This window comes from Ovis aries, chromosome 2 (assembly GCF_016772045.2).
Source record: "Ovis aries strain OAR_USU_Benz2616 breed Rambouillet chromosome 2, ARS-UI_Ramb_v3.0, whole genome shotgun sequence".
NCBI classification, from domain to species: domain Eukaryota; kingdom Metazoa; phylum Chordata; class Mammalia; order Artiodactyla; family Bovidae; genus Ovis; species Ovis aries.
The window spans coordinates 101,612,309-101,636,249 of record NC_056055.1 but is presented as its reverse complement, the minus strand read 5'-3'; the positions used below and the strand labels follow the sequence as shown (position 1 = coordinate 101,636,249).

Here is a 23,941-nt window from a genome sequence, read left to right as displayed (position 1 = left end):
CGGTCTTGATTACTGTAGCTTTATAGTAATTAAGTCTTGAAATCAGGTAGTGTGAGTCTTCCAACTTTTTAATTTTTTTCAACATTGTCTTAGCTATCTTTCTTTCCCTTTCCATTTTTATTTTAGAATAAACTCATCCACATCTATGAGAAAATCTATTGAAATTTCATTTGGGATTGCACTGAACCTATAGATAAAACTGGGGAGAAATTATATCATAACAATGTATCTTTTTTATTTAGGTAGGGGTTCTGTATTAGTTACCTGCTGCTGATAACAGTTTATCATAAAACTAAGTAGTTGGAAACAACAGACATCTATAATGCATATGGGTCAGTAATCTGGAAACAACTAACTGGGTGTTTCCGTCTCAGGATGTCTCATGAGGCTCCAGTCAAGTTGTTGGCCACGGCTACAGCCGTCTCAAGGCTGGGAGGATCAACGTCCAACCCCACTTGTGTTGTTTTTGGCAGAAGATGTGCTTAGCTCATTCATGGGGGCTTCCCTGATCACTCAGTGGGTAAAGAATCTGCCTGCAATGCAGGAGACACAGAAGACACGGGTTTGATCCCTGGGTCAGGAAGATCCCTTGGAGAAGGAAATGGCAACCCACTTTAGTATTCTTGCCTGGGAAATCCCATTGACAGAGGAGCCTGGAGGGCGACAGTCCATAGGGGTCCCAAAGAGAGTCGGACATGACTTAGTGACTAAGTGTGCACACGCATGCTTAGCTCATCCATGGGGGCCTCTCCACAGGCCAGCCTCACAAAGAGGTGCTGGGCTCCCTTAGAGAAAGTAATCCAAGAGAGGTTGAGAGGCCGCCTAATATCAAGGTCACAGCCATGCTATAGCTCCAGCTTGGAAGCGACTCCCCTCAGGTCTGCCTTATTTTATTCATTAGAAGCAAGTCAGTAAGTTCAGTGCATACTTGAGGGGAAGGGACTGAACAGGATCTGAATTCCAAGGGGTGGAGATCACTCACAGCTACCTTAGAGGCCGCCTGCCACATCTTCTTTGGTTTCTTTTATCAGTGTTTTGTCATTTCCAGCATACAGATTCTGCACGTATTTTGTTAAACTTATACCTAAGTATTAATGCTATTATAAATGATACTTCTGTTTGTTGTTGATATTTAGAAATACAACTAATGTCTGTATATTGATCTTGTGTCCTGAGATCTTTCTAAATTCACTTATTTTCTACCTACCCACCATTCTGAACCTTGCCTTTTTCACTGAAAAAAATGTCTTAGATATTGAATTATATTGGATTACAAAGATAGACACCATTATAGCTATTTATTGCATAGAATTCAATCACAAGAAGCTTTTGATTACTCAGGTCTGTTAGTCTGAAAACTACTTCAGCGTACTTGTCTGTATACTTTTTAAAAATTGAAGTAGAGTTGAGTTATGGGATCGTATTTATTTCTGCTGTACAGCAAAGTGATTCGGTTATACATATATACACATTCTTTTTAAATTCTTTTCCATTATCGCTTACTTTAAGCTTTTTTTCTACTTGCATTGTTGTTTAGTCACTAAGTCACGTCCAACTCTTTGTGAGTGGGACTGCCAACTCATAAAGACTCTCAGTCACTCCCATGCCAAGTTCCCCTGTCCTCCGCTGTCTCCCTGAGTTTGCTCAAATCCCATGTCCATTGAGTCAGTGGTGCTATCTAACAATCCCATCCTCTGCCGTTCCCTCTTTTTGCCTTCATTCTTTCCCAGCATTAAGATCTTTTCCAATGAGTCAGCTCTCCAAATCAGGTGGCGTCTATTCAATATTGAATCAATGCAGATAGTATACAAAGAGTGACAATTGCTTTGTATTTTCAGGCCTTAAAGAAGTGGATTGAAGAAAATCCTAAACTCAGCCTTCTAAAACCTTGCATATTGACTGGACGTGGCAGAACAAATCAGACAATGGGTATTTATATATAGTGCATTAGATCTAATATATATATAAGAACATACGTGACCTATTTTAATTCTTTCTTAGTGCTTGTATCAGTCAGGGTTCAACCAGAGAAGCAAAACCAGTAGGAGATTATAAATACATACATATATACATTCATATATAATATATAGCGACACATGTATATTGTACACAGACAGGCACACAGGGATTTAGTACAAGGAATTGACATACACACCTGGACTGGCAAAGCCAGTCTGAGTCCACAGGGCAGGTCAGGACCAGGTGGAACCCCATAGGCGGATCACCTCAGTCCTCTTTTCAAGGGCTGCCTTGTTTGGGTCAGGCCTGCCTAAAATGAAGTCCCTATTGAGTAACCGTATCAACTGATTTAAGAAGTTTAATTATATCTGCAAATTCCCTTCACAGAAACACCTAGGTGAATATCTGGGGACTGCAGTTCAGCCTAGCTCAGTGGACACATTGAAATGCCATCACCATGCACAAATGTCAGAAACTTGTAGACTTTCTCCTCCCATATGTCCTGCAGACAAAACCGAAGTTTTGTTTTGTTTTCAATATTGTTTAAGTATATTACTCTCTTGCTCAAATTTTCAACCAGTAGATTAACTGGAAATAGACATGCTCTCTTTCTAATTTATTGTTATTCTTTAAAGTGTAAAAAACTTATATGCATTATCTATTTTATAATTTAAAAAAGTCCTAGAGATAGTCCTAAAATCTAGGTAGAGAGGGTTAAAGGATGAAAGGCTCCCTTTGATCCTAGGTGGCCAGTCCTCATGCTGACATTCTCACAGCCTTGCTCCCCACACCTCAGTGACAAGCAATGACAGGTCCTCACTGTATCTCTTATTTAAGCTGTTTATAAAAAACAGTCCTGCCCTCAGTCCTCGGTCATCACCCTTGAAGTTTCCCTTTATGCAAAATTTAAACTTCATTGATCTAAAAAGCAAAGTCAGATTTTGAATAGTTGGCTTACCAAATGAGGTCCAACACTACCTTGTGGTTGGAATTAGAGGCTTCTGCTGTATGACTCCAGCATGAGTCCAACTTGATTTTCAAGCTTTGTTATTCGTCCATACATAAGCCCCCAGAAGATATTTGTTTGTCCATCCCTCCATCCATCCATCCATTCATTCATTCATCTATCCATCCACCATCTACCCACATTCATTGAGAACTCACTCTGTGCCAGTAACTGCTTCTGCCGGGCAGCCTCCCCCTCCTCCTAAGTCTAGACCACTAGGGCGGAGTCTCCCTCACCCACACCCCACAGCACACAGTTCTGGCTCCATTCATTGTCATTACATTGAATTATAGTTTCCCATATATAGCCTTCTTCTGCAAACCAGAAGCTCCCTTTAGATAAAAATGAACCTTTTAACCATTCTATCCTTATAATTGCAGAATAAATGTTTGATGAGCAAATAGTGACGTTCAGAAATTAGTGAAGTGTGGTGTCTGTCTTGGGCATGTTCATTGTTCAGTAGATCATGGTGAAAAGAAATTGTTTTGGCCTCAGCAAAATATATCTCAAGATTTGGGACAGAGTTGGAACTTTTATAAATTCTGTTAACTCTGAGGTGGAGACCACTTAAGTTCCTGCTCTTCTCAGTGTTATCAGTGGCCGGGAACTGCACAGTGGTAGGGTCCTCAACTGAAATCCCAAGCCTGGTTCTGCTAGTAAGCTGTCAGTTCACCATCCCTCCAAAACATCCAGGTCTTCACCTGTAGGAAAGGGGAAGCATGACATTTGCCATATCAACCTAAAAAGGGCCTTGTGAAGTTCCAGTGAGTAAGTAGATGTGAAAAGGTCTTGTTAGCTGAGAACTCCTGCGCGTGCACAAAGATGTTACAGTTAGCTATTGATATATATTTTTTAATTTTTATTGGAAATAGTTGATTTATTGGAAGTAGTTGTGTTAGTTTCAGGTACACAGCTAAGTGAATCAGTTACACGTATACATGTAGCCACTCTTTTTTAGATCCTTTTCCTGTGTGGGCCATCACAGAGTACTGAGCAGCTTCTTCCTGGTTCTCTTTTGTATATAGTAGTGTGTGTATGTCAGGCCCAGTCTCTGTTCATCCCTTCCCCCTTCCCCTCTGGTAACCACGTTTGCTTTCTACATCCATGACTCTACTTCCGTTTTGTAAATACTTGCATTTGTACCCTTTTCTTTAGACTCTACACATAAGTGGTATCCTATGATATTTGTCCAGCTGTTGGTATTTTTTCAAAAAATTTAATATTTGCTTTGAGATATCGTGACTGAAACCACATAGCTAATAGGTGCTGCAGCTGGAATTTGAGGTCAGGCAGACTTGTGACAGAGTCCAAGATGTTAGACCCCCAGCTTATCTACTCTAAGGCAAGGACAGGGATAGGCCCTTCCCCGAGGCTGTTGTGAGATCATGAATGTAAAGCACTTATCACAGTACCTGGCATGTCGTAAGCTTTCCATAATTAACAGCTATTTTTTTCAAGGGTAAAGTTCCCTCTTGGTGAGTTATGTAATGCCCTCTGACAGGAATGACCCTCCCAGCACAGAAGTGTGCATTGGACGCATTCAGAACCAACAGAGACAGCAAGATTCTGATTGCTACCTCGGTTGCCGATGAAGGCATTGACATTGCTCAGTGCAATCTGGTCATCCTCTACGAGTATGTGGGCAATGTCATCAAAATGATCCAAACCAGAGGTAAGAAGAGCTTTGGTGCCAGGGCTCAAAGGCTGCCATTTTGTCTGACTTGTGAATGTGCCTGTCATTCCAGCCCTTCTCCTTTACTGTGACTGGTGGCACAGTGGACCCTTCTATCACTGGCCCTTACGGTGACCTACTTGGTCAGGATGGGATGGCTACAGTTTTGTCCACAATTTTGTCTTTGTTCTTGTTCACAATGAATACTGCTTACTTGGTTAATATTGGCTGACATGTTGATGGAAGGAAAATTCCAGCTTTGAGGCTTCGGCAGTCACATAAAAGCCGTTTATGGTTGTGCTTAGGTGCTGGTGGGTCCCCTGTGTGCCAGAAAGGACATGCAAGGAGTTCTCCCACTGGAACTAGGCAGCCTCCTAACTAGTCTTTCTTATTTTTTCTTAATTTCCGTAACTACAGCTGCCACATTATTTTTCCTGAAAAACAGCTCTGAGCATGTCACCTCCCTGTATAGAAACTCCCATAGTTCCCAAATGTCCTTGATGTTAAAGCGTTTTCAAAATCCGGCACCCTCTTATCTTTCCAACCTTTTTTCCCATTCTTCCACTTTGTGCATTATCCGCTTGAGCCTACCTGGCTTCATCTGGTTTCCTTTTTGAAGGGCTTGCTCATGTGTTGCTGCTGCTGATCTTTGTTTCTCTTCCCCTGCTTCCACATCACCGGTTCCTCAGTCTCCCAGCTGAGATGATTAGTAATCATCTCTAATTTGAATGCCCGTGGCCCTTTTATCCATCTTTCTTATACCACTTCTCATTTTCCACCTATATTCTGGTGGTTGTGAACACGTCTCTTTTTTAAAAGTTTTGTGTGTTTGTTTTTGGCTATGCTGGGTTCTCTCTGCTTTTTGCTTGGGCTTCTCTCCGGTTGTGGTATGCTGGCTTCTCGTTATGGTGGCTTGTCTTATTGCTGAGCACAGGCTCTAGGGTGTGCAGACTTCAGAGCACGTGGGCTCGTAGTTGTGGTGCACAAGCTTAGTTGCCCCGTGGCATGTGGTATCTTCCTGGACCAGGACTGTAACCTGTTTTCCCGGCATTGGCAGGTAGATTCCCGTCCACTGAACCACGAGTGAAGTCCTGTGAACATATCTTATTTCCCCATTTCCCCATCTGTTTATCATTCATCTTTGGGGCTGTCACAATGTCATCCTGGAGGTGCCTGCTGGGTTGTCTTTAAGCAGTGTCTCTAATAATGTGTCTGTCGCATCACACTGCACCAGGGAGACCGTGAGCAACCAGCCTAAAGTGGGCTCCTTGTTTGTCTGAATGTTTAATGCGCAGCTGCACACCAGCGTTTGACTCCACACCCTACCAACTCGCTTTTCCAGAAAGTGGGATTCAGTGAACCAAAGCTGAATTTTAGGAACATCCCTGCTTCTTTCACATTCTCAGATTTGTCAGAGTTTTACATCAAAGACACCAAGTAAAATGTTTATTTTCTAACAGGTAGAGGAAGAGCAAGAGGGAGCAAGTGCTTCCTTCTGACTAGTAATGCCGATGTAATCGAAAAAGAACAACTGAACATCTGCAAAGAAAAAATGATGAATGACTCCATTTCAAGCCTGCAGAGATGGAATGAAGCAGTATTTAAGGAAAAGGTAAGTCTTTGCATCCATGTTACTCCTTCAGAATCTAACGGTAAGCCATGAACAGGGACCGTGAACATGGTTGGTACCTGTTATCATTTTGCTCTGAGTGTTTCTTAGGTTATATTTTTATTTTTTTAAGTATTTGTTTATTTGTCTGCATAGGGTTTAGTAGCAACACGTAGGATCTTCGTTGCAAAGTGCAGGCTTCTCTCTAGCTGTGGCACACAGGCTTAGAAGCTGTGGCAGACTTAGTTGCCCCACAGTATGTGGGATCTTCGTTTCTCAACCAGGGATCAAACTCTCTTCCCCGGCTTTGGAAGGTGGGTTCTGAACCACTAGCCCACCAGGAATTCACCCCACAGCGAATATCAGGTTCATTCTGCTTTACTTCTCAATGAGCTAAAATACATTTTATTAGTGCTAATGCTTGAAGCTATGCTTTTAGATCTAAAAGGAAAACAGCTAGAATAGTTCCTACACGGACAGTTCATTTTGAGGACAACACCCTAACTGCAAGACACAGCTCTTCTTAGTCTTTTCTTCACACCTCTCTCTAACGTCTGGAGTCCTCAGGGAGAAGGTCCTGGCGCACTGTGCTTGGAGCTGTGCCCAGTGTTGGAAGGCCTGTTTACACATATGGATGAGAGAGTGGACCTTGATGGAGCGTGTTGGCTCCGTCCAGCCTCTCACTGGTGAACTTAGTTTGACTTTAATTTTCTTTATGACACAGCATGGAAGCAGATTAGGGAAAGAGACACACACACAGATACTTCATCTCAGACTCTGGAAACACTGGACCCTGCAGGCCTGGGGAAGAACTTTAACGTTAGACAGTGGTTCCAATCTCAACTCTGCCACTTACAAAATGTGTAACTTCAGATAGTTCCTCTTTGAAATTATCATTCTTATATGTAGAGCTCACAGGGTAGTTTTGGAGATACAGTGAGATGTATGCATTGCTTCCTACAGTGCCTGGTTTAAGTGCTTAAAATGGGAGTTGTTACAGGACAAGGGTGAGAGGCCTATTTTAACTTCATGAAGATGAGTCTTATAATTCAGTAGACTAATTCCATAGAGTTCATAATTTTGAAAAGTCGTTATCTGTATGCTCAGAAAAGTATTGAGAAGGAATGAACTATTGAAAGCAAACTAATGCTTACTGTAGGAAAAAATTACGTTATGTCAGTGTTGACTCATTTTAAAAAACATTTCTTCCTAAAGTTAGGAGAACAAGATATTTGAAAGTACCTCGTCTACATTTTCACTGAGAAGAATTGCAGGGAAATTCTTTAGTTCCTCTTAATTTCCCCACTTAATTTTACTTACGATAGAGTTTTTTCACTGAGCCACTTCTCCATTTTGTAAAATATAGGGATGATGCTGATTAAAGGCTTTAAAACCTTTTTAGCTTTGGCATAATTTTTTAAATCTCCTCCACTAGGTAATGTTGTGCTTACACTCACGTGTGGCAAAAGCAATAGAGTAAAAGCCTGTTGAGGAAGACAGAGGCTGGAACAAACATATAGATATTCTTTTTTTCAAAAAAATAATTTTATTTATATTATTTTTGGTTGTGCTGTTTTTGTTGCTACCAGGACTTTTCTCTAGCTGCAGTGAGTGGGGCTACTCTCTAGTTGAGGCAAGTGGGCTTCTCATTGCTGTGGCTGCTCTTATTGTGGAGCATGGGCTTAGGAAGTGAAGGCTTCAGTAGCTGTGGTTCTCAGGCTCTGGAGCACAGGCTCAATAGTTGTGGCACACGGGTTTAGTTGCTCCACAGCATGTGGGATCTTCCTGGACCAGGGATTGAACCCGTGTCTCCTGCATTAGCAGACGGATTGTTTAACACTGAGCCGACAGAGAAGCCCTAGAGTTCAATTTTTTTTTTTACTTTTTAAAATTATATTTTAAATTAAAATTTGCTTTTCTGTTTCTTGACTTTTTTTTCAAACTTTCTATTTTGTATTGGGGTATAGCTGACTAACAATATTGTGGTAGTTTCAGGTGAACAGCGAAGGGACTCAGCCATACGTTCTTTTGTAGCCAACGCATCAGGTCATAGAGTGCCGTGAGGAGAAAATGGACTGTTGTTAAGTATCTGTTGAATTAGGCTATTTAATTCACACTGGGGAATTCCCCTAACATGCATTGAGTGAAAATGGGCAGAGATGGTAAAGAGTGAGCAAGGACCCAGCTGCAGGGTGGCCAAGAGTCTCTGCTAGCTGGTAACTCTGTGGCGGTTGGGAGCGCAGAGTCTTGGTCTCGTCCCTGTCCTGTTGTGGTGACCAGCGCACACTGCCATGTTGAAAGAGGCAGGCTTTGCTGTCAAGGGAAGAGGCTTAGGAGAAGTATACCAAGGTAGGGGAAACCTTATTCTCTTAAAAGTCAAAGGATTTATGGTTCTCGGGGTGAGCCCCCTGTCTGTGGTGTTTTGAAAAAGCAAAGACTAGAAATCTTGTCAAGAAAACTAGAGATACCAAGGGAACATTTCATGCGAAGATGGGCTCGATAAAGGACAGAAATGATATGGACTTAACAGAAGAAGATATTAAGAAGAGGTGGCAAGAATACACAGAACTGTACAAAAAAGATCTTCATGACCCAGTTAATTACGATGGTGTGATCACCCACCTAGAGCCAGACATCCTGGAATGTGAAGTCAAGTGGGCCTTAGGAAGCATCACTACAAACAAAGCTGTGGAGGTGATGGAATTCCAGTTGAGCTATTTTAAATCCTGAAAGATGATGCTGTTAAAGTGCTGCACTCAATATGTCAGCAAATTTGGAACACTCAGCAGTGGCCACAGGACTGGAAAAGGGCAGTTGTCATTCCAATCCCTAAGAAAGGCAATGCCAAAGAATGCTCAGACTACCACAGAATTGCAGTCATCTCACATGCTAGTAAAGTAATGCTCAAAATTCTCCAAGCCAGGCTTCAGCAATACGTGAACCATGAAATTCCAGATGTTCAAGCTGGTTTTAGGAAAGGCAGAGGAGCCAGAGATGAAATTGCCAACATCCACTGGATCATCGAAAAAGCAAGAGAGTTCCAGAAACATATCTATTTCTGCTTTCTTGACTATGCCAAAGCCTTTGACTGTGTAGATCATAAGAAACTGTGGAAAATTCTGAAAGAGATGGGAATACAGACCACCTGACCTGCCTCTTGAGTAACCTATATGCAGGTCAGGAAGCAACAGTTAGAACTGGACATGGAACAACAGACTGGTTCCAAATAGGAAAAGGAGTACGTCAAGGCTGTATATTGTCACCCTGCTTATTTAGCTTCTGTGCAGAGTACATCATGAGAAACGCTGGGCTGGAAGAAGCACAAGCTAGAATCAAGATTGCCGGGAGAAATATCAGTAACCTCAGATATGCAGATGACACCACCCTTATGGCAGAAAGTGAAGAAGAACTAAAGAGCCTCTTGATGAAAGTGAAGGAGGAGAGTGAAAAAGTTGGCTTAAAGCTCAACATTCAGAAAACTAAGATCATGGCATTTGGTCCCATCACTTCATGGGAAATAGATGGGAAACAGTGGAAACAGTGGCTGACTTTATTTTTTTCTGCTCCAAAATCACTGCAGATGGTGACTGCAGCCATGAAATTAAAAGATGCTTACTCCTTGGAAGAAAAGTTATGACCAACCTAGATAGCATATTCAAAAGCAGAGACAGTACTTTGCCAACAAAGGTCCATCTAGTCAAGGCTATGGTTTTTCCAGTAGTCATGTATAGATGTGAAAATTGGACTGTGAAGAAAGCTGAGCTCCGAAGAATTGATGTTTTTGAACTGTGGTGTTGGAGAAGACTCTTGAGAGTCTCTTGGACTGCAAGGAGATCCAACCAGTCGATCCTAAAGGAGATGAGTCCTGGGTGTTCACTGGAAGATCTGATGTTGAGGCTGAAACTCCAATACTTGGCCACCTCATGCGAAGAGCTGACTCATTTGAAAAGACCCTGATGCTGGGACAGATTGAGAGCAGGAGGAGAAGGAGATGACAGAGGATGAGATGGTTGGATGGCATCACTGACTCAATGGACATGAGTTTTGGTAGGCTCCGAGAGTTGATGTTGGACAGGGAGGCCCGGCGTGCTGCAGCTCATGGGGTCGCAGAGTCGGACACGACTGAGCGACTGAACTGAACTGGACATTGGATCTGAGCACCTGGGCCCTTTATATCAAAAAACTTTGCACAAGTGAGGGAAGAAGTTCAGAGTGCATTAAGGCAGCCCTTGAGTGGGGGAAGGGAGCGTGTGCACTCTCTTCTCCACACCCACAGCTGCCTTGTCCATTACCTCCGTGTGGCTGACTTCCCCAGAGCACTGTGGCCCTCGGGGACCTCTGGTTATTCTGCAGCCATCTAGCTGAACCTGTAGATGGCCCAGAACCCTCCAGAAACTTATTTCCATGATGGAAGCCTCAGGATCTGATTGGACTTCATTCTAGAGCAATAAAGTATAAAGGATATTTTTCATAGTTCTAGTTGTGGAGGGTCATTTGAAATCAAAATGAAGAAGCCTACTTTCCTTTCTTAGGAGTAGAGGATAAGATTCAGGGTAAAAGAAAGTTCATTTTGGCTACAGAATTTCCAACCTGATCTCTGCCCACGACTGCATACAATCAGGTATTCATAGTTTCGCTTTTCTCACCTCAGTGTAGGGAGTTACGCTGCTTCCCAACCACAGGTGGGCGAAGGGGAGACCGTGTCCTCTAGACTTAACTTGTGACTTTGGTTAAACCTCTTTATCCAGTTACTCAGTTTTACTTAGTTTTCAGTATAGAAGTAAGAGTTTTAATTTTTAGGATTTATATTTATTGCCTTTAGTGACATTTAAAATATTTGAGATTATTACAATGGAAACAGTGAAAGACTTTATTTTGGGGGGCTCCAAAATCATTGCAGATGGTGACTGCAGCCATGAAATGAAAAGATGCTTGCTCCTTGAAAGAAAAGATATGACCAACCTAGACAGCATATTAAAAAACAGAGACATTACTTTACTAACAAAGGTTCATCTAGTCAAGGCTATGGTTTTTCCAGTAGTCATGTATGGGTGTGAGAGTTGGACTGTGAAGAGAGCTGAGTGTTGAAGAACGGATGATTTTGAACTGTGGTGTTGGAGAAGACACTTGAGAGTCCCTTGGACTGCAAGGAGATCAAACCAGTCTATTCTAAAGGAGATCAGTCCTGAATATTCATTGGAAGGACTGATGGCTGAAGCTGAAACGCCAGTACTTTGGCCACGTGATGCGTAGAACCGACTCATTTGAAAAGACCCTGCTGCTGGGAAAGATTGAAGGCGGGAGGAGAAGGGGACAACAGAGGATGAGATGGTTGGATGGCATCACCGATGCGATGGACATGAGTTTAAGCAGGCTCCAGCAGTTGGTGATGGAGAGGGAAGCCTGGCATGCTGCAGTCCATGGGGTTGCAAAGAGTCGGACACGACTGAGTGACTGAACTGAACTGAACTATTTAATTGCATTTTAGTATATGTAGGTGATTTTTTTTAATTGGATGCCCAAAGGGAAAGTTTATATTTGTACCTTTTTCCCGTCACATTCCCCCCACCCTGGGCCTACCTTAAGTAATGATCAGAACCATGTCTGAGAAATTAAAATTCCTCATAGGGAAATGTATATCATGTAACCCAGGAATTTCGTTTCTAGAAATTTACCCAGAGGAAATAACGAGGCAAATGCACACATCATGCAGCAGTTTTATAACAGTGAAGATGTGAATTGGAAATCGGGCACATTACGCTTCCTTTATTCTTACAAAGACAATGAAGATAGTTACAGGTGGGATGGAGTAGAGTGGGGAATCAGGGGAGAGGAAATCATATTTTGATTGCTTTCCTGGCCTATATTCCAGGCCTAAATTTTTAAATATAAATCAAGCTTTATTTGAGTTTGAAGTGCTTTAGAGATCCATGGCTTCTCAATGGGTGATCAGTAACCAGTACAAGGTATACGGGGCTGGGACATTTCCGCTCACAGTGACAATAACTGACTCATCCGTGCAGAACATGGGCTCTCCACCAAGCCCTGCAAATGCTTATTTATATCAACGGGTCTCGCAGCGATCCATGTGGTTGAGCCTCTCATGAAGTCACGCTCTGGGAGGGAAACTGAGGCATGAAAATTTTCAGTGTCAGTAGATCACACAGCTAGGTCGGGGTAGAGCTGGCAGAGTCCATCTGGCTAAACTCTGCATCTGTTGTCCTGACCAGAACTGTTTGAAGCATAAATCAGTTCAGTTCAGTTCAGTCGCTTAGTCGTGTCCAATTCTTTGCAACCCCATGAACAGCAGCACGCCAGGCCTCCCTGTCCATCACCAACTCCTGGAGTTCACCCAAACTCATGTCCATCGTGTTGGTGATGCCATCCAGCCATCTCATCCTCTGTCGTCCCCTTCTCCTCCTGCCCCCAATCCCTCCCAGCATCAGGGTCTTTTCAAATGAGTCAGCTCTTTGCATGAAGTGGCCAAAGTATTGGAGTTTCAGCTTCAACATCAGTCCTTCCAGTGAACACCCAGGACTCATCTCCTTTAGGATGGACTGGTTGGATCTCCTTGCAGTCCAAGGGACTCTCAAGAGTCTTCTCCAACACCACTAGGACAACTAAAAAAATTTTACTGAGTAATAGAAGGTAAATTAAGACAAAAGAAACCCTGGGACTACCCCGGTGGTCCAGTGGCTAAGGCTCCAAGCTCCCAATGCAGGGAGCCCACATTCAATCCTTGGTCAGGGAACTAGATCCCACATGCTGCAACTAATACCGGCTGCTGCTGCTAAGTCGCTTCAGTCGTGTCCGACTCTGTGCGACCCCAGAGACGGCAGCCCACCAGGCTCCCCCGTCCCTGGGATTCTTCAGGCAAGAACACTGGAGTGGGTTTCCATTTGCATGAAAATGAAAAGTGAAAGTGAAGTCGCTCAGTTGTGCCCGACTCTTAGTGACCCCATGGATTGCAGGCTACCAGGCTCCTCCGTCCATGGGATTTTCCAGGCAAGAGCACTGGAGTGGGGTGCCATTGCCTTCTCCGACGTACCGGCACAGCCAAGTAAAAAACTTTTGAAAAAGAAAGAAAAGAAACAGCATTTTCTTGAATGGCTGACTATTTTAAAGCTGTGCCTTCACTGCAAATCCAGTTGTGCATTTATCATAGCCCACAATCAAAATAGAAATGAGGCTTTAGCTTTGTAAAATAGCTCCAGAGTTTATATAGACACATGCATGAATGAAAATAGCGATGGCATTTCTGAAAAAATAACTCACGAATAGATAATGCCCTACCCAGTACTGAAGTACAAATCACCATCATTAACATTTTCATGGTTCTTGGCAAAATACTAGCCTAACAGACCAAGACGAATACAAGGAGCATTAAAGCTATGCCAGGCAGTCCTGATCAATTATTAACTCATGTTACCTCCCAACAACCTATGAAGTAAATGCTGTGACTGTTCCCATTTTATATTTGAGGCGCTTGCCCAGAATGACACGGCTGTAAGTGGTAGGAACAGGGCTACACCTAAGCTGTCTGGTTCCACCTGGAACATTGGATAAAACAGAGGCAGCCCCACAGACCAGTGGGGCAGAGCAGACCCTTCCACAGCCAGCTCTGCTCTGTAATCACCATGCTCTTTCTTCCTTGATGTTTGAGGTTTCAGGGCTTCTTCTTCTGTCACGTTCTTCTCTTTAGAGAACTTCTTTTTGCTCTTCTTTTAGGGAAGGGAACGTCTGCTGGTGCACAAATTCTTAAAATAATTTGTTTTGCTTCACCTGAGAATGTCTTGATTTCCTCTTTATTTCTAAGTATATATTGCTGCGAATATAGGCATTTGGATTGACAGGGTTTTCTTTTAGCATTTGAAAAATATTGTGCCACTTTTGTCTGCTGTCCACATTCTCTGGTGAGAAATCTGGTGTCATTCAGATGGTTTTTCCCTTGTAGGTAAGGTGCCATTTTTTTTTTTTTTTTTTTCTGGTTGCTCTCAAGATTTTTTTCCTGTGTGTTTAGAGAACAGACTTGTGTTTGCCAGGGAGGAGTGGATCGGGGAGGGAAGCTTGGGATCAGCGAATTAAATGTAAACTGTTATATGTAATAGTTTACACAACAATAGGATAAACAAGAAGGTCCTACTGGATAGCACAGCGAACATATTTAATATCCTGTGATAAACCATACTAGAAAAAAATGTGTCTATATGTGTGTAGCTGAGTCACTGTGCTATACAGCAGAGATTGGCATAACATTGTAAATCAACTACACTTCAATTGAAAAAATATTTTAAAAGACAATATAAATCAAATGATCTGGACTTCCCATAGGATAAATCTCTTAAAGGTGAAATTACCATCTAAAAACCATGTAAATCCAGAAATAGATAAATAAATGAAGGTAAGGGGCAAACCATACATACACACCGAAGTTTTTTCCTGTGTCTTTAGTTTCCGGAAGTTTAACTACAATGTGTCTTGGTGTGGTTTCTTTGCATTTATCCTGTTTGGATTTGTCCAGCATCTTCTGTCTGTAGGGTTCTGTTATGCAAAATTTGGGAAATGTTTAGTCATTGTTTCTTTGAGTACTTTTTAAGCTCTGCTCTTTCCCCTCTCCTGTCATAACTGTTAGATCTTTTTAAAGTAGTCCTAAAGTTAGCTGAGGCTCTGCTCATTTGTTAATTTTTTTCTGTTTGCTTTCTGTTGTTTAGATTGGGTCATTCCTGTTGTTCTGTCTTCCAGTTCACGGATTCTTTCCTTTGTCCTCTCTGTTCTGCTATTGAGCCCATCCACCAAACTTTTTGTTTTGGTTATTGTATCTTTTAGTTCCAAAATTTCCATTCTGTTCTTCTTTATACCTTCCATTTCTTTGTTGAGCCTCTAAGTTTGTTTGCTTCAGGAGTGTTTATGATGACCCATTGAAGCATTTTTATTATAGCTAGTTTAAAGGTTTTGTCAGATGATTCTCAAATCTCTGTCATCTCAGTGTTAACATCAACTGGTTGTCTTTTATTTTCCATTCAAATTGAGATCTTTCTGGTCTTTGGTATAAAGAGTGATTTTTAAATCAAAACCCAGAGGTTTTCATACCAGATGATGAAATTTGGGACCTTCACCTTCCGTGTTAGCTGGCTGCTTCTGATACTGTTCTGGCAGGGGAGGTAGGTGACCCTGTTTCATAACTGCCAGGTGAGGGTAGAAGTCGAGGTTTCCTACTCAGCTTCTGTTGATGTCAGCAAGGGGAGGCTCCTTGTTACTTCCGCTTGGGGATGGACGTTCTGGACCCCAGCGTGATCTCTATGGATTCTGCAGACAAGGGGGCTACCGTGTGGCATTCTCTGACACCACCAGGGGGGAGTGTTGAGATGCTTCGTATCAGCCCTAAGAAGTGGAATTCTAGGTTCCTCCCCACTAGATTCAGGGTTTCTTGGTTCTTTTTTTTTTTTTTGGTCACTGTTGTTGATTTCTCTCTGTGGAACAGCTAGTGTCTAAAAGTTTTCTGTCTCGCTAGTTGCCCCTGTCTTCATCCTTTGGCTAGAGAGACAGGCTTTTGTTCAGACTTTCTGTGTGTGCCGAGAGGTATTTCTGGTTGCCAGCTTCTTCGGCCCCATGTCTGGGATATATACACAAGGCGAAAAAAGACAAACCCCAGGGATCTCACTCACATGTGGTTTCTAGGGCCCCATGGTTCCTAGCTGGTCTGCCTTCTTCTCTTGGTCCTTCAGAATCTTATGTTTATTTTATATATAATGTTTCAGTGTTTTTAGTTGTACTTAGCCAAGGCCTAAATTTTGAGGTAGAATGTAGTCATCCTAGACATTTAACTTTAATGTAATTCAACAATATTCTTTGTGGTTTGGAAGGGAAGAGAGAAAAAAGATTTTAGGTGGTGGGGGACTCTTCTGCCTGCTGTTCTATTCAATAGGTTTATACCTTGGGAGTGGGTATTTTATTCCTAAAACAGTCAATGCATATCATATGTCTATTTGTGAAGGATTTTAAAAGTTTTACCAACTACTAATGTAGAAAGCATGGTTTGCATGACTATTTTATGGACATCTTTCATGCTTTTATGGATCTTTGATGAAGATATGGAAAGACTAATTGGAGAGGCCACAGTTAAACACTGACTAACAAAGAATTAGGAGAATCAAAATTATCTGTGGGATTTTTATAAACAAAACCAGGTACTGTATGTTCATAGAAGTTGTATAGGAATAAATTATAATGTATGGGGTGTGTGTGTGTGTGTGTGTGTGTGTGTGTGTGTATGTATTAATTATACCGAGAGTACAAATTTAAAGGTTTTTTGGTCTGCTTTTTTGCACTTAGATTCACCAGATACAGGTTCAAGAAAAATTAATCAGGGATAATCAAGGAAAAGTAAAACCTGTTGTTGATAAGAACAATAAAAAACTGCTCTGCGGAAAGTGCAAAACCTTTGCATGTTACACAGCTGATATAAGAGTGGTGGAGGTAAGCACGCTTTTCACAAAGAGCACTGGGTCATTTTTTAGCACTCATTAAAGCTTATCTATCAGTGAGAGAATTATAGTAAGAATACTCTTATTTCTTTTGTTATCCTGGCCAAGGTCCACGTATTTTTAAAAGGCTAAAACATTTAAAAGAAACCCTGAATGTTCAACAATAAAGGAATACCTTAAAAGCTGCTGCTTAACTAAATATTGTATAGCCATTACAAATAATTGTTATGCTAAATGCAATGTGGTATTCTGGATTAGATCCTAAAACAGATAAAGGTATTATTAGAAAAAGTAGTAAAATTTATAGCTTAGTAAATAGTAATGTAGCGATATTAATTTCTTAGTTCTGACAAATATGCTATGATATGTAAGATGGAAGTGCTTATTAAGGAAGCTAGGTGAAGGGTATACAGGACAGTCTTTCCAACTTTTCTGTAAATCTGCAGTTACTCCAGAATAAAATTTTTTAAATAAAATTAGGAAGCTTATGTAGTATAAGGAAAAACTTTTTACAAATTAATGGCAAAGTGGAAAAAACCCCAGGATACAAAGTAGTAAATATGCTATGATCAGAGCAGTGTGAAATAATAGCAACGATACCACCATCACCACCACCAGTGAAAACACTTAAGTTTATACCAAAAAAGGCTAGCAGAAGTATACTAAAACATACTAACATTTTGCAGTGAGACAGCATGATTCTTTTCTCTTTCTACTATTTTATGTTTTCTTAAAAAATTTTTTTTTAATTGGAGTACAGTTGTTATACAGTGTTGAGTTTCTGCTGTAGAACAACGTGAATCAGCCACAAGTACACATGTCCCCTCCCTCTTGAGCCTTCCTCCCACACCTATTTTAAGAGAAGTTTTCTAAACTTTCTTTTGGGGATATGGATCACTTTTACAATGGAAGCAAAATCACTTGATTTTAAACACATCTGCAGCTTAGTTTTCTATTTTTTTTTTTCTTAAAACCTTTAGATAAAGGATTAGAAAAGTCTCCAAAGACAAAAATTGGACGTAACTCTGTTGCTGCTGACTGGGGACAGTGGAGGGCCTGGGCTGGTTCACATGATGAGTTGTTACATTAGGGATGTTTAGTCTTCAGAAAGCAGAAGTCTCTAGTCAGTCCAACACTGGAGCAAGAAACACATTTAGGGCTAATACTAGCAAGTTCCCATACCTTTCTGAGTCTTTTCCTTTAGCTGTAAAAAGTCCTTTCAGCTCCAATTTGGGCGATTTTCTGTTGAAATAGCCCTTTTAGACTCTGTTTTCCTGAGGGCCTGGTTTGTAGGGTCTGTATTTGTTCCGTGCACTGTGAACTTTGTTCTGGTTTATTCTAGTGTTGTGGGTGGGGCCAGTGGACAGCTTAGGCCCTGAGACTCTTCAGATACACACTGACCCTTTGTTGTTCTCTGTGTCCTTGGGATTCTTCTGTCACGGCCACTGGTGAACTTGGGCTTCCCAGATCTCCAGCAAATAAATACCCCTTTGTCTCTGAATTAATACCGAGTATCTGTTAATATTTTCAGGGGTTTCCCTGATGGCTCGGTGGTAGAGAGTCCACCTGCCAATGCGGGAGACTCAGGTTCCATCCCTGGGTCGGGAAGATCCCCTGGAGAAGGGAATGGCAACCCACTCCAGTATTTTTGCCTGGAGAATCCCACAGAGAGAGGAGCCTAGCCGGCTACAGTCCATGGGGTTGCAGAGCCAGATGTGACTTAGCGACTACAACAGTGACAGTCTATTTTCAGGAGCCAGGTTGCCTGGAAACTTCTTAGTCCTTCTCTGCATGAAGTGTCCCCCATCAACTCACTGGTACCTCCACGCCCACCCTCACCTCCATCTGTGTGGTTGGGAGTCAGACTGCATGGATTCTACTCTGGTCTTGAGGCAAATTCACATTTCCTCCCTACTCCATCTGTAAAAGAAGTGGGATCCTGCCTCCTTCTCATCTCAGATTATTGTGGAATTTTATTTTTTAAATCACAGTTACATTCTGGTTCTAACATTCTGTTTCGGGTGCTATTCAATCCCTTTATCTATAGGAATGCCATTTCACTGTGGTTAGAGATGCTTTCAGGGAGTGCTTTGTGACTAAGTCACATCCCAGCCCGAAGAAATTTGGGAATTTTGAGAAGAAATCTAAGATCTTCTGTGCCAGGAAGGACTGCCTCCATGACTGGGGAATTCACATGACGTACAGGACATTTGAGATTCCAGTTATAAAGATCGGAAGTTTTGTGGTGGAAGATGTTGCGACTGGAGCTCAGACACTGTATTCAAAGTGGAAGGACTTTAATTTTGAGAAGATCCCATTTGATGCTGCAGAAATGTCCGCTGGTGCTCAGGACCTCAATCTGCAGGCAATGAATGGCCTTGAATGAAGAAATTAGACCTGTGGGTAAATCATGGATCTCTTTGTACTACGGTCGTTATTTTTCCTATGGCTTGTACCATACTGAGTATTTATCACTCAACTTCTGTTCGTTTTCAGCAGTTTGTACTGATACTATATCATGTCTGTCAAGCAGAAGGGAGTGGATTAGAGCACTCGATTCTTTGTTGGCTGGGAAAGCTTGGGAAAAATGAATAAGCCTTAACTTGTTGCCATCCTTCCTTTCAGAACCCACTGCACCCACAGCCAATTAGATACACCGGGATCAGTGAATGGGTGAATGGACTGGTGAAAGGTTTTCCATTCTTCCCTTTCCTTAACCCACTATGAAGTCAAGTGAAGTCACTCAGTTGTGTCCGACTCTTTGTGACCCCATGGACGGTAACCTACCAGGCTCCGCAGTCCATGGAATTTTCCAGGCAAAAATACTGGAGTGGGGTGCCATTTCCTTCTCCAGGGGATCTTCCCAACCCAGGGATCGAACCCGGGTTTCCTGCATTGCAGATTGACGCTTTTACCGTCTGAGCCACTAGGGAAGCCCCTATGCTGAAGCTGAAACTCCAATGCTTTGGCCACCTGATGCAAAGAACTGACTCATTGGAAAAGACCCTGATGCTGGGAAAGATTGAAGGCGGGAGGAGAAGGGGATGGCAGAGGATGAGATGGTTGGATGGCATCACCGACTCCATGGACATGAGTTTGAGTAAACTCTGGGAATTGGTGATGGACAGGGAGGCCTGGCGTGTTGCAGTCCATGGGGTCAAAACGACTCAGAGACAACTAAGCAACTGAACTGACTGACCTACTGTAAACTGGCTTTTGCCCTTAACTATCTACTGAAATCATTTTTGTCAAGGTCATCAGTGACTCGGGTTGTCAGATCCACTGGGCACTTCTTAGGATGTTTTTGCTGTTTTTGCCCTGTTAAATACTTCTTTCTCGGAACTCTGTCTTGGCCACTAGCTCTTGTAACTCTTCCCCAGTCTTTCCTGTTGGCTTCTTTTTCTGATCCCTCATGTGCTGGTAATTCCAGAGGTTCAATGTACATACATATCCATAGGCATGAGAGTCACATATACTTGTATTCTCTGTGTAGCAACGTGTGGCATCTATTATTAAAACTTAGCAATGGACTTTTTTTTTCTTTGTTGGCTCTTTGACCTTTCTCCTTTAAAGTTTAGTTCTTTTTCTTCTTTTTAAATTTTTTAAATTAATTTTTATTGGAACGTAGTTGCTCTGAAGTGTTAGTTTTTGCTGTAGAGCAAAGTGAATCAGTTTTACATATACACATAGCCCCTCTTTTTTAGATTTCCTACCCAGTTAGTTCACCACAGATGACTGAGTAGAGTTCCATGTGCTAAACAGTATGTTCTCAGTCATGGACAATTATTAGTCATGGGGACGTGTACATGATACAGTGATCCTTGCAAAGCTGATTCCTGTTGTTTCAGTTTATTGTACATCTTGCCTAATTAATATTTTTCTTAATCTGTGCCATTGCTCCCTTCGATTGGTTATCTCAAGCCGTTTGCCAGTAATAGCGGATGGTCAGCATTTGGACTGTGTTCTCAGGTAGGTCCCTTGGATGACACTGAAGGGGCAGTCTGATTTGGCTGTCCATTCTGTTTAAAAAATTAGAATGCATGCAAAGGCGTCCTGTGCCGTTTAACAGGGTTTGCTGATGCTCTGGAGTTTAGTTTGGTGTGTTCCAGACAGAGAGACACCTGAGTTTTGCTGTCTCCACCCAGGCCAAGGGTCTCAAAGAGTCAGACACAGTTGAAGCGACTTAGCCTGCATGTTCACAGTTCCTATGGCTCCTCGCATCTTCTTCCAGCTTCCTTGCCGTGCCTCGTCTTCCCTGGGTTCATTGAACAGTGAGATACAGCGAGACAGTTGGCGTAGTCAGCAGGATACAACGAGACACTCAGGAACAGCCAGATGAGAGAGATGCATAGGGTAAGATATGCAGAAAGAGTTCAGAATTTCCATGTCTTCTCTGAATCGCTCTGTGTTCATAAACCTGGCAGCTCTTTGAACCCTGTTCTTTGGGTTTTCTGAAGGCTTCATTATGTAAGCATGATTGATTAAGTCCCTCTCACCTCCCCTGAGGGCAAGGGATAAGACTGAAAGTTCTAACCCTCTGATCCTGTGATTGTTTTCCTGGTAACCAGCCCCCATCCTTAAGTATTAGTTGCTCAGTCATGTCTGACTCTCTGCGACCCCATGAACTGTGCTACCAAGTCCCTCCATCCTTGGGATTCTCCAGGCAAGAATACTGGAGTGGGATGCCATTCTGTTCTCCAGGGGATCTTGCCAACCCAGGTCTCCTGCACTTCTCAGGTCTCCTGCACTGCAGGCAGACTCTGAGCCACCAGGGATGCCTGCCTTTCCTTAGGTGTGGTCCAAAGGTCAGTCATTAACATAACCAAGACACCTTTGTTGCTGTTACCACTTGTGAAATTCCAAGGGTTAAAGGAGGAGCTTAAGATTTTTCAGGGCTGGAAAATCTGCTGGAAATCTAAATAATTGAGTTTGGATGAAGGTGAGTAGCCCTTCCTTCTTTACAGCTAACCGGAGAATGCAGATGAAAGCTGAAACAAGAAAAACTCAGAATTTCCTTGTTTCACATTAGCCTGAAGTCAAGCCCCTGCAGGTATAGAGCATGGAACCGAGTAGGCATTTGGTTGAGACTTGTTGAAGGAAAGAAAACAGTAGTAAGGATTTAAGAATTGCACACTCTTGACCGACGCCCAAATGGTCACTGGATTTCTAGATCAAAGGCTGCGTTTCAGAACCAACTGGGAGTCTTTTTCTTGGGCACATGCCTAGCCCCCTTAGAACATCCTGGCAGGGTGGTAGCTTTTGAACTTCCTCAGGTGGTTCTGATATAATCTGATACAACCACTCTTTTGTTAACTGTGGGTCCCCGCCAGTGCTGACCTTGTGATATTTCCCCCGAAATGAAAAGTCACTTTCAGTCTAATGCCTGATTGTGTCACAAGGCCAGTAAACTGACTCCCACCCTTAAAACTGATAGTATTATTTGAATTTAAAAACAAACAAGCCAGCAGGTCAGTGTTTGCTCAAGTGTGACCCGTAGAACGTGGTGCTGTGCGATGCTCTGCAGAAAGCAGTTCTGCGGGCAAATAGGCTTCCATGTTGTCTGTTACCCCTTCTCCCCTCAAATGAACGACTCACAGCACACTCTGCCACTGTGTATCCTGGGTCAGTCCCGCAGTAATAAGGCCCCGGTAACCCCGTGGTTCCCAAATACACTGACCCAGCTGCTGCTGCTGCTGCTAAGTCGCTTTAGTCGTGTCCGACTCTGTGCGACCCCACAGACGACCCCCGTATTCACGGGACGTTACCAACATCCTGTAGAAGAACCACAGTAGCAGATACTCGTAAGCCCGGATGCTGACCAGATGACTGGAACCGAATTAGAGTATTAATTTCAGGATCATACCAATAACTTTTATTATATCATGTAATAAAACTATAAATTCCACTCAACAAATCTGTATTTAAAATGCAGACCTCAGTTTTGAGGATGCAAATTATTAAAACTGTTAAATATCAACTATAATTATATAGTCTTTGTACAGGTGAACAAAAACAACTTACATGGTAAATTCTGTTTGTGGTCAGGACATTTAACAGCTTCCGAAGAAGGCAGCCCGTGGAACTTGGGTTCCTGTTTTTCAGAAGCAGCTCTCATGCCTCTGCCACACTGTCCTAACTCAACCCTGAAAGGCCAGCTGTGCCCAAAATAAGGTTCTTCATTTAGGTGACTAGGAAACTCTCGATATTTTTGGCCTAGGGGACACTGGGATCTAAGATCACAAACTATTAACTGTTATCCCAGAGCTGTCAGTGGCCATATGCCCCGGCACACAGACTGGCCCAGAGTGAGGCCGTCACAAATGACTCACTAGATCCAGTCACCCCTGTGGCAATGCCCACCTTGGTTCTTGAGCCCTTTTTTTTTTTCGTTTAGGCAGTTTGAATTGCGCTTCTAACACTGTTTTAAGAGTCCTGTCTAATATATCCTCCTAGATCACTTTCCACCTACGTGAGCTGTTCCATAGCCAAAGATACATGTGCTTATTCGTTGCAAGAAAAATGTCCATCAGTGAACTCACTGTGCGCCAGAAGCACTTGTTTCTCTAGGAGGGATCAGGCAGATACGAATTTAGAAAACAGTAGAACAAAGGAGATGGGAACCCCATAGACAGGAAGGAGGGGCTGGGCCCAGCACGCTTCTCACCTGGAGAGTAAGCACCCAGTGCCTTCTTGAGAAACCAGGTGAAAGGGGTTTATTTGTCCAGCCTGGTTGAGAGCAAGGATGGGACACTGGCCCAATACACTTTATTAATGAACACGATAGAGGGTGTTTGGAAGGGAGAGGAGAGAAATTCAGAGGTGAAGCAACCCCATTCCAGAAGTCATAGCCGCAAGAATGTCTCCCCATGAGCACTGAGGGTGGGAAGCCAGGCTGCTCCCAGGCTCAGCAATGGAGGCCTGAGGGGTGGATGTGTTTTTTCAGCCCTTAGTGTTTTTATGCTAGGACTGATTTTAATATGTGGGTCACAGGGTTTTATTGTACAACAGGGTTCTGTTTGTGATTTTTATTCATGAACAGAAGCTAGATCTCAGAATCTCAGAGGCAAGGATGCTCGGGAACCTGCCTTGTCCATTATTTGGGGGAGAGCTGGGGTCAGGATTTGATCCTGGGTGTTCTGGCGCTAGTGATAAAGATTCCACCTGCCAGTGCAGGAGAAACAAGAGATGTGGGTTCGATCCCTGGGTCGGGA

General features: G+C 42.6%; 1 protein-coding gene across 1 annotated transcript in view; it reads left to right on the top strand.

Moving 5' to 3' along the window:
* RIGI (RNA sensor RIG-I) overlaps window positions 1-20,260 on the top strand; it is a 47,382-nt gene extending 27,122 nt beyond the window's left edge. The window contains exons 14-18 of the mRNA XM_004005323.5: window positions 1,839-1,929; window positions 4,467-4,637; window positions 6,098-6,249; window positions 16,579-16,722; window positions 18,778-20,260. Coding sequence (XP_004005372.1) covers window positions 1,839-1,929; window positions 4,467-4,637; window positions 6,098-6,249; window positions 16,579-16,722; window positions 18,778-19,116 — 897 coding nt within the window. The 3' untranslated portion in view covers window positions 19,117-20,260. The remainder of the gene's footprint in view (window positions 1-1,838; window positions 1,930-4,466; window positions 4,638-6,097; window positions 6,250-16,578; window positions 16,723-18,777) is intronic.
* Window positions 20,261-23,941: the final 3,681 nt, after the last annotated feature.